The sequence below is a fragment of the Poecilia formosa genome, unplaced genomic scaffold (assembly GCF_000485575.1).
Source record: "Poecilia formosa unplaced genomic scaffold, Poecilia_formosa-5.1.2 Scaffold65, whole genome shotgun sequence".
Taxonomy (NCBI): Eukaryota; Metazoa; Chordata; class Actinopteri; order Cyprinodontiformes; family Poeciliidae; genus Poecilia; species Poecilia formosa.
Genome location: NW_006800004.1, coordinates 939,648 through 951,021, shown reverse-complemented (window position 1 = coordinate 951,021; position 11,374 = coordinate 939,648). Strand labels below are relative to the sequence as shown.

Genomic DNA, 11,374 nt, shown 5'->3' with positions numbered 1-11,374 from the left:
TTTTTTTTTTTTTTTATCATTGCAGTCACCTTATTAATTTCCTCTGTCGACCATATGACAACAACAAGCCTTCAAGTGGGGCGTCACACTTTGCTGTTTCACCTATTAGTGTGGGTAAAAATAGGTGACAGCTGACAGCAAGCCATTGGGTCTTGTACAATGGGTTGGAGTATAAATGGAGGCTAAATATATAATATAGGTGTACTTGTTCATCTTTTTCAAGGCAATACCTCAAACAGACTGCATTCTTGTGACATATAGGAAAGATATCAGGAAGAATATAAGGGACCTCCACAAATCTGGGTCATATTTGGGTACAATTTCCATATTTCTGAAGATGTCCATCAAGTCAAACAATTGTATGCAACTATGGACATCATGAGAATGCCCTTCTATGAGATGAGTCCTGTACCAACAAAGGCCAAAAGGTCATTCAGAAAGGAAGCACCAACAAAGGCCAAAAGGTCATTCAGAAAGGAAGCAGACAGTCCAAAAGCAGCATAATAATCCAGATTACAGCTTTCTCATACACAAATGTACGCAAAAATGTATCTTCCACAGACAAGCCATTTGATTAGATTAAACTAAAGCTGAAGTGCTTGGCTAAAATCACCAATCATACATTTGGAGAAACCTCAGGTCAGCATCCAAAATGTGAAGGATAAGGCATTATCATGATGAGAAGACGTTTCACTGTTGGAGGGAACTGGTGCACTATACAAACTACAATCAATCAAAAGGAAATAATATCAAGAAGAAATATTCTAACAAGATTGCAAGTCATCAGCCAGTAAAATAAAGCTGGATCACAAACGAATCTAAGTTTTAACATTGTGGGAACAACAAAGTCAATGTTTTGGAGGAGCCACCACAAAGCCTTGACCTCCAGGCCAAAGAAAATTTGTGTGCAGAGCAGAAAAATGTGTGTGGAAAAAAAAACTACAATCATGATTTGTTTACACTCATCTTTGTCAGGTGGAATGAGCAAAAACTCCAGCAAACTGTTGTGAGAAACTTCTGGAAGGATATCCAAAATATTTTGTCCCAATTTATGCACTTTGAAAGGTAACTGTACCAAATACTAGAGAAATGTCAGTAAATGTTTTAATTTGAAGAAATAAAATAAAAATGTCTGGATGGACCGGCGATGATCCCGCCTCTCAAGTGGGCCCCTGGTCCCACTCGACCCCACGAGGGACCAGGGGCGCAACTACATATTATTCAGGTGGATGCGAAAACATAACCTCCGGTGAAGGGCGCGGTGAAGTGTATGCGAAGGCATCATTGGGGCGCCGCCCCCTCCAGACGGTGTTTTGACGCCCCCTCTGGTGCAGCGCCCCTATGCGTTGCATGTGCTGCATACCCACTTTTTGCGCCACTGCGAGGCGAGGGACAAATGGGTATGATAATAGATGGAAAATAAAAACGTTGTCATTTTGACATTCAGTGCACAGAGTTAACTGCAGTAATCCTAAATTGAAAAGTTTGATTTGATTTAATGTCACACTGAGAAAAAAATGTTGTCTTTGCAGTACATGCAAAAACACAGAGGGTCTGTTGGAGAATATATTATTCAGTTGTGTTTATCATTAAATTGCCTAAGAACGTACCCTTTGTATATCAGAGGTCAGTTGCAGCAGGGTTGGAGATGCTGTAGCTTGAAGAGTCTCAGTCCCTTGAACTGGAGAGTTCAGACTCACGTAGGCCACAGCACTGCTCTGAAGGACGACACTGTTATCCTGCAGGATAGCAGAGAAAAAGGAGATGGGAGGCAAAGTCCTGGAAGCAAAAAATACCGTACCAATAGTGACATCATAATTGTCGGGCATCAGAAGATGCATCAATGTTTGGGTTATGTCATTAATAATTTACTCAATTTATTATTTAACACATTATTAAGAACATTAAAATTATTTAGCTTAATCAGGGCACCAACTCCAGGGTCTCTGAGGTCATAAGCCAAACTCAGTCTCTCATGAAGGAATGAATTCAGATTACTAGCAGAAGAAACTCACACAAGGAGTTATAACTCTGATTTCTAATCAAGTCTGACAATTATTAACAGTTAACAAACTTTACAGCTGAATTATTTTGTGAAAAAAAATATTTGTTTAATGACTAAGATGCAATGCAGCTACAAATGAAAAGACAAAGGGGATTTAGTTATTGAATAATAAAATGGAAATCAAATCAGATTGATGAACAAACTGTGACAAAGTGAAACTGGAATACTGAAAAATGAAAAATTCAGCAAGAAAACAAGGGAAAAGTCTGATTTACAGAACCATAAAAGAAGCATACAGTTTCATAAAACAGAGTAACCTCCTCCCTCTGGTGAAGGAGGAGGACGATCAAAAGAAAACAGGAAGGTCACTGTCCAGACTCAGACCAGCCCACCACCTTAAGCAAAGAGTCGTAAAATAACTCAGTCATGTGTTTTGGCTAACCTCAAGCTAGACAAATAAATCATGGTATGAGTCTTGTATGACCACAAAGTGGACATCAGTGCGAAGTAATCAAAGAAAAGAGAGAAGGAAGCAGAAGGCAGGGATGGAGAAGAGATAGGTGAAGAAAGAAGACGATGAGTTCCAGCAGCCCTGAGTTCAGTTCTTCTGGATCCAGTCTCTAACATGAGGAAGACTCAAAATAGCAAAGCAACGACATAACAGAATATCACAGCACATTTTCAGCAAAACATTCAGCAAGCTTTGAAAACAAACTCGACTAATAGTTGTCTTAAGCAGAAGAAATGATTATGAATTAGTTTTGGTCAGTTTGTGAATAAAAATTGATTCCTACAGTGTTTATCATCTGGAACTGTTTGTATATTTGTCACCCTATCATCATTCCACAATGATTTCCTAAGTTAAAGCTGACTCTCTCCACTTCATTTGTAAGTCCAGACTTAAGTTTGATGCCATTTATTATTATCTTGTCTCTATAAGCATAAAACTGGCATTACAGAAACTAAGCGTATCTCTGACCTTTCCCCACTCGTAGGACCCAATGTTCCCCAGGGCTGTGCCTCCCCATGAGCAGAACACAGTGGTACGGTCCGGCACCCATCCCTGTTTGGTCTGCTCTGTTAGTGCTGCGATGAGTTGAGTCATAATGGCTGAAGTTCCACCTCCCTGGTTGCTGTCATGACGACTACCAACCAGAACGTGGCGATCTGAAAACAAAACAAAACAAAAAATTAAATAAATAAATTGCTTTGGTGAAATTGCAGAGACTCGTTCTTAGTAATAGATCGTTTTCTTTGACCTGCTTTACTGCTGAAACGTACAATACAGATAAACTTGATCGTTCATAACTCCTTGATCTGTTTGCTGATTGGTCATGATGAAATTTGTCCTGAGAAATCCAGCTGATAAGTCCTCCAACTGCCAGACCACGGAAAAGGTTCAATGGCTTCAATATTTATGCTTAAAATATTCCATTTATACATTTTGGCTATGGTGTGTGTGTGGGGGTGAAGTTGGATAAAATTATTTCATTGCTTTTTTATTAACAGGGCCAATTTTTTTCAATAGCTCTTAAGCTCATTTTGATGACCTCTCAGCCGCATTAGGACAAAATAATAAACATCAATCCAAAGAGAAAACACACTAAGGTAGAAATAGAATAAAAAGCATTATTCTTGCAGGTGTGCCATTTAGTTCAACAGTTATTTTTCATATTTTCAATCCAGCTGTGGAAACATGGAGGCCAATACGCAGAAGGGAGGATGAGTGTGCCGAGCCAGGAATGATATCATGTTATCCATTTTGCTGCTGTGCTCTTCTTCTTTATATTCCTGGCACTGGTAATAACAATGTTTTCTGCAATATAATTTCATATTCAGATGATACATGTATAATAACCTTCTTTGATAAAAACACATTAGGCAAAGTACCTAATGTTATTTCATATTCTCTCTGCAGCATGTTGCTCTAATTCCTTCTGATTAAAAACGTCATCTTTCTTATGAACCTCGTGACGAGGTTTCATCCATTTGAAAGGACAAACTGTCTATTCAGACGTAGCCGCTGCCTCTCCCGTCTGAAATGGAAGCTGCCACCTGCTAAGCCAGGCCGCAGAATTATTTTCAAAAATAATAATTCAGCAAAATAAAAATGTTAAATTGCGACTCATCTGCGGCAGCAGCGCTGCCTCCAGACACAGACACCGATGAGCTCACACTTCGCACCGCAAGGTCACTTACTGTTTGAACAACTTAATGATGCACACCTGTTGTGAACATCACTAAATATCTGCATTCACAGAAGCACACAATGATAATGTTGGGAAAATGACAGGGGGACAAGGCAACCTCTCCACAGCAGAGCCACCATCTGTTCAATATTTAAACACCATCAGGCTTCCTGGCTTTATTTTCCTCCGCTGACAATAAATGTGGAGTTGATTTCAGTAAATATGTAAAAAGCAATGAATTTATAGTGCAATTCTGTTCTATTGCTGGTGTTGGCATTCAATAATTTGATCATCTCAATGTGGAAAAAGTGCAATAAAAATATTGTTATTATGGGAAGTAAATCCTAAATGCTAAATATTCCTGATGTAACTATAGAAAGTTTAGCTGTCTGACCTCAGCTAAGCAGAGAATGGAATGAAGAGGATGAGACACAGGAAACAAGTTTAATGTCATGCACTAAAAGAAGACTTAAGATTTTTAAGATTACAACAGAAAGCTGTTTAAAACACAAACCAATAGATTGCTTTGTGTCAGTTTTAGTCATCATGAGTTATTATGATGAAACATTTGCCGACTCATGAAGCATGCAGCGTCCCGGCCTCTCTGGTTAGATAAGTTGTAGTTATCACATTTTCTCAGCTGTGAGCGTAATGTCAACAACACAACTTGCTTTATCCATCAAAACTGTTTTCATGTTCAAATGTCCCTGTGGTCACATTTCTTACTAAATCTTTCATGCATGAATTATGATCCTTTATGTCAGAATTTATTTTCCAAACTGTTTTTGATTTTTTTAAGCCATAAAAAAAGGTGGGGAAAAATGTGTAAAAAGAAAAAAAAAAATCATATATATTTTTCTAAGTGATCAGTTGTAATTTTCTCCAAATAGAAAGTTATTTGGAAAATACATCAGTTGTGTTAGTCTTGAGGGGCTACTGGATGTCACAATGATGTCACAACCTGCTCTATAGTAGAAGGAGGAACTGGATATTCCTGAGTTGATTTTTGTCTGTCTGCCTTTTTGGATTTAACAGAAATTTTCTTGCACTTGCAGTGAATTGTCAGTAGTTGATGGTGCACACTAGTGTTCACTTAAGTGGTGTTTGTGCATTTATATCAGAAAAAAACAAAACAAAAAAACACACGTTAATGGCTTTTAGGTAGCTGTCCACTGCAGTGACCAGCTATCACTGGGGCTAATGTATTCATACTCCTTTTTCATATTGAGTCCAAATTACAACCACAAGCTTCCATTTATTTTTTGTGGACTTTTTGCCAGAGCATCATAAAGTTTGGCATAATTGTGGAGTGGATGGAAAATTACAGGATGCGTTTGGTTTATACCAAGCTCCACACCTGAAACAGAGCCTTCTCCATCGCTACCCCACCATGTAACTCACTGCTCCAGCTGGAGATCCACACACAGACAACAGCAGATGATTTTTTTTTTCAATAGAGCATCGACAGAAGGACACCAGCAGTTTTTAGTTTCTCCTGAGGACTCTCAGGAAATGGAGTCTGTGTGGGCCTTCTTCACCAGTTTGATTTTCTGTTATTGTACTCCTGCAATGTGTCTTTGTGCACTTAGAAAAGTCCCATACAAATAAAATGTATTATTATTACTAGCAATGACAAACTGACAGCCTGCTGTATCCAGTTATCTGTTATGAGATTGCTTCCTTCCTCCTTCATGTGGCTGTTTCCTCATGGGCTGCATTACATCACCATTACCAGAGAATCCATCCTACATGATCCAAGATAACATCTTTGTAGTCCAATCCCAAACATTTGAACAAATGAAAGATTCCGACTGGTAGCGGCTGTCACGAAAGTCAATCTATCGACAAATCTTGGAGCAGTTTCCGCGTTTTGTCACTTTAGTGGAGAGGATGGAAGAGAGGAGCAGCGACAGCTGCTGTTGGGGAAATAAAGCTGGTGTTCCAGCCATAAACTGGTGATCATTTCACAGGATTTACTCTGTGAAACTGAATTATAGGCACTTCAAAGTCAGAGCAAGTTTGTAACATTCACAGATATTAAATAAATTAAACCTGTGGGATGTGTCCCAAAGGAGCACAGCCACACACACACAAACACACCCAGCAGCAATAGTCCATAATTTCTTAAGAATCTTAATAATCCGATGCTTGATGTTTTTATTTTTGCTCCGGGACATAAACCTTTTAAGCCCCATATTATCAGTTTCACTTCCTCTCTCTCTCTGAGCTGTAATCAGGCATCAGTGTCTTAAAAACAGTTAATAGTTAACAGAAAATGTGAGCCATGGATCAGATTCATTTCTACATATATGAATTATGCTGGTCAACAGCCAATAAATTGTCGGGTTTTCAACTGTTGTAGGGTCATTTTGATGAGCTGAATCTAAAAATCATTTTGATTTTGCTCAATCAGGTGAACTTTATGAACTATGGAGCAACATGAGCATCAAATTGTATGACTTGTTCTCACATCTGGATCAGTTTCCTGAGAATCTGATCAATGAGTGATGAGCAGGAGGAGAGACTCCATCAGGACAGAAAAGAGATGGAGACGTGATGTGCAATTTACATGTACGCACCCGTGATTATTATCCAAGTTTGTAACATTTAATTAATACACTCTGTTAGAAAACTTTTTTTTTCTCCTAAAACTTTTTTCGGATGAGAAATATTAACAGAAATGAATTGATAATGTCACAAAAATTTAATAAATTTAGTCAGAAGATTGGATTTATCTAAATCAAATTAGAATAAAAACATGATTGAGAAAAATGGAAATAATTTTTGGATTCAGCAGTGCAAAATAGTCCTAATTCAACTGAAAAACATAGACAGGTTCCAAAAATTATTTTTTGTAACCCAGTGTTATTGAAGGCCTGGTTCCTGGAAAACGCTCCTGGAGTGGAAACCTGATCAGTGCAGCAGAAATCCTGGCACCACAACGCTGTGCAGCTTCCAGGCTAAATCCCACAAACACTAATTAGTGTGAACTTCTTCAAATCAGTCATATGCCAAAGTTCAGACTTTTTTTTATTTTAAGGAATTTTGTGTGTGCGTGTGCATGTTTTTTGTTTTATGTATTTTACACAGTAGAAGATGACACGCTTCATCACGGAACTGCTAGTGAATGAGTAACATTAGAGGAAACCATGTTTTTTGTTGCCCTTTGGCTAAAACAAACTGCTGAATGTTAAAAAGGATCAGCTGTGATTTAATGCATCCAGCGGTGAAGACTTTCTTTCTAACCAGTTCTGTCCTGAAGATAAAGCTTTTAAGGCAATTTGTGCCAAATTAAGTATTCGTACTTTTCATACTTTGGTAATTTTTTTAGTTAATCTTCTCATTCAGACATTTTGTAGAAGTTAATCTACAAAATTAGATTAACAGAAATGGACAGAACATCAACAAGAGGTCTAAACAAATCTGTTTTCTCACAAGCATGAGTGTCGGAAAAATAATAGCTTACAGTGCTGGTCAGAAAATTAGATGAAACAAAATGTAACTGTTATAATAAAAAAAATAATAATAATTTGGTGCTTAAGTTTGAAATTAACACAAACTTACTCTCTGATGTAAAGAGATCTAAAGTTTAGATCTCTTTACATCAGGTCTAAACTTGGTACTAAGTCCCAAATTGCTCACAAGTCTTTGTAATTTGTATGAGTGTGAACATGAAGGGTAAAGCGCGGTCCAATGACTGCACACACGCTACACACATTTAGTCCATTTACCACTTTGAAATTGTTTTGACGTTGCTGTTGGGAACTTTTACAAAATGTTTCTTTATTTTACATATTTTTTAAAACTGTCACCATGTTGTGACAGTTTTAAATCTTTGTGGTCCAACTGTACAAATACACGACCCGGTCAGAAACAACCAATCAGGGAAGGAACGGTCATGCTGAGAACGTTATGCTGTGTAAAATCAGAGGATTGAAGAAAACTACATTATCTGATTACCTGAGGATAATGTACGCTGTTACTGCCATAGCAGTTCACATTGAACCAAAAAGCACTCTGTGATGTGTTAAAGTAAAGATCACTGATTATTTTACAACATTATATTTTAAATATCTATTCAGATGGAGAACTTCGTCTACAATGTCGCTTCTCCTCAACTACAACAGAACTAAGCTTTGGTTTAAAGGTACGAGGCTTTGACTGCAGGATTCACATGCGTGGGAGCAAAGAGTGTTTTAAGATTTATTATGATGCTGCCTGTCTTTGTGCAGCCATAAAGTACATAAAGCTGGGCAGATAGGCCTGATGCGAGCATGCATGAATATTCATTCTGCTCATGTTTTAGTGTAGAACATGCATATGATCAAATGCCAACAACCAGTTGAAGTGTTGCTACTTGCGGAGATTTGTGATCCACATTATGTGTTTTAGTGGCCCATTATGTCTGCTTAATATCACACTGTAAATCAGCGAGGTAATTTTCCACTGGTGAGTGGGCAGGACAGGTAGGGTTGCACCGCAGCAATGGGAGTGGAGGGGGAGGATGTGTAAGGAGGAAGGCTGTTGAGGAGAGGCAAGGACAGGATGAAAAAATCCTTCCTTATACCGACAATAAAAGAAAAAGAGACAAAACGAGTCAAAAATTCATTCCCTGGAGCAAAAATGAAGTGTGACCGACAATGGACTCAAATCCTGCATTACAAGTTCAACATTATAATCTAAACACATTGAAGAAATGTTCAGGTTGTGTGTGTTTAAGCAGCTATCTGCATGGTGATGGACGGATGGTGGAGCTTCTATTTTTTTTCAAACTTCCTGTAAATGTTAGCTGTGCTGCTATGCTAAAAGCTAGCTGCAGCCTACTTCCACACGGTGGAAGAGGTTTGGCTTCATTTTTATTACTGTCCTCATTTCTTACCATCACAGCTTTTAAAGGAAAAAAATATAATATTATTTTCTACCTTGCTGAACTAAGCTGCTACATCACTCACTCAAATGATAAGGTCCTTCGTAAATTTAAGATTTTCCTTAATGTAACATGAAAAATTGATACACTGTTCCATTTTTAGGAGAAATGACGTTGCTTTCAAAACAAAAACTTCTCAACTTACTGTATGTAAGAGGCAACAATGAACTTCAAATTGGAAAAGAAATATTTTAAGCGTTTTGTTTTGCAAGGAAATAACTAGAAAGCATTAATATCAACAATAAGTGTGAAACAGCAAATGTACATGGTGGTGACAAGAATTTGCCAAGTACAAGCATATTTCCTCCCTGTTTTTGATATTTTGTCACACCTAAATGGTTGAATTTGTCAAACAAATTTTATTTTCAGACAAGCAAATTCAAAAAGCAGTTTTCAAAAAATAAAAAAAATAAATAAAAAAAATACTCAAATTTGACTTGTTTTTTTGTAATGGCTACATAAACTTAAAGCTGATGGTGTCACCCTTGGCAACACCTGCCATAAAGTCATAACCAAAGGAGGTTTTATGAAAATATGTTTGATGATCTCAGATATACAAATGGCCCAACCAAGGCTGGAACTAGAAGTGTCTGTTAGCTTCCAATTATCTTGTCTGTAGATCATTGTCATTTAAAGGTTTACAGACCATTAATTAATGAAACTACCAAAGTCAAACTTCATTGACTTACAAACTGGATCTTTTTATCAGATTCTTTCAATCAGAATGTGAAGGAAGCATCCTGTCTCAAACCAAGCCCAATGCTCAGGGTGTTTGATGGTTCAGTGCAGCGTAAAACTCAGTGACTTTTAATGAGTCCTGCTTTAATATTGTTCATGATTTGCTCTGTTCACATACTTGTTCATTTCTTACAAACCTGGGTTTTTTCTTCCTTTCAGGTATCCAACAACGTTGTAAATCTTCTTGTAGGACATCTGGTTTCCAATAGTCACAGTAATCTTCTTTCGCTCTGGGATAAAAACAGATCAAAAAGGAAATTACATGCATTCTGTTTATTCAGTCTGCTCAACAATGACACAGCCACTGTTTTTGGTCTCAATCAGCAGCTTTAGGTTGTGTGGTAAACCCTGTATTCTTGCTCTTTAGGAGGAAGAAAACGGCTCCGTTTGCCACTACGCCTCACTCTTCACTCTCGGCTTCTCCTGCCATCAGCTCTACATTTACACAATTGCTGGACGCACTTACCTGACAAATTTTCTGCTCTGTCTGTAATGTCTCCTGCCTGCTGCTCCTTCACTCACCACCCACAGTCCCTCGCCGCCAGCCTCTCACTGCAGTCCACTCAGTCATCAGACATTTTCCCTTCTTTTATCTTTCCTCTCTGTTCCCTACCATCATCATGCCCTTCTCTTGACTTTTGCAATAACTGCAACTAGGTGACAAGAGACTACAAGTCTTGCAAACGTATTCATACCCTTCTACGTCTTTTTAGCATACATTATCATATTGCAACCAACTCAGTGCTTATTAAGGTTATACCTGAGAAACTAAATCAAAGACGTTTATACATGTTACGTCAAACAAATATGGCTTTAAAGAACCTTTTAAAAACTTTAGTGACCCTGCTGAAGAAAAGCATAAACACATGCGTTTGTATACACACACACACACACACACACACACATATATATATATATATATATATATATATATATATATACATATACATATATGAAAAGGAGAAGAAAGTTAACTTTCAAATGACAAATCAAACTTTCTTAGTTTGATTAAGAAACTTCTATTTTTTTATTTGCGCTTGATTTTACTTGACTCAAAACAAAAAAAAAGTATACGTTTTATGCCTAAGAGTTTATGCGAGGTAGGATAAAAGGTTGCAGTTTTAGTTTTTGTACTGAATTTATTTTGGAGTTAACATTTGTGACATCACAGCCTAAGAGGGAAGACAAGATGTAGAAATTGTCATTATATCATTACTAAAATTACAGTGACTGTGCTTTATTCAGAAACGAGAAGCACTGAAAACGTCCACCACCCACACACACACAACCACACATACACACACACACAACCACACATACACACACACACACACACGATACAAGGCAGCTCCCTGCACATTAAACCAATTACATGTCGATCTCTTGTCTGCATGTGTACCAAATTACATTCAAATCAAATCTTTTTTTTTTTTCCCCAAGTTGTTGTCAGTGAGCGTGTATGCAGCTGTGGATACCTTCCTGTGTGCATCAATCAAACATCTGAGCATGTTATAA

At 37.7% G+C, this 11,374-nt stretch overlaps 1 protein-coding gene across 2 annotated transcripts in view; it reads right to left on the bottom strand.

Annotated features, from left to right (window-relative positions):
• naaladl2 (N-acetylated alpha-linked acidic dipeptidase like 2) overlaps positions 1–11,374 on the bottom strand; it is a 393,728-nt gene that overhangs the window by 117,842 nt on the left and 264,512 nt on the right. For both annotated transcript variants that reach the window (XM_016672733.1, XM_016672734.1), the window contains 3 exons: positions 9,997–10,089; positions 2,985–3,172; positions 1,611–1,739 (listed from right to left, as the gene is read on the bottom strand). In XM_016672733.1, the coding sequence (XP_016528219.1) occupies positions 1,611–1,739; positions 2,985–3,172; positions 9,997–10,089 (410 nt within the window). The remainder of the gene's footprint in view (positions 1–1,610; positions 1,740–2,984; positions 3,173–9,996; positions 10,090–11,374) is intronic.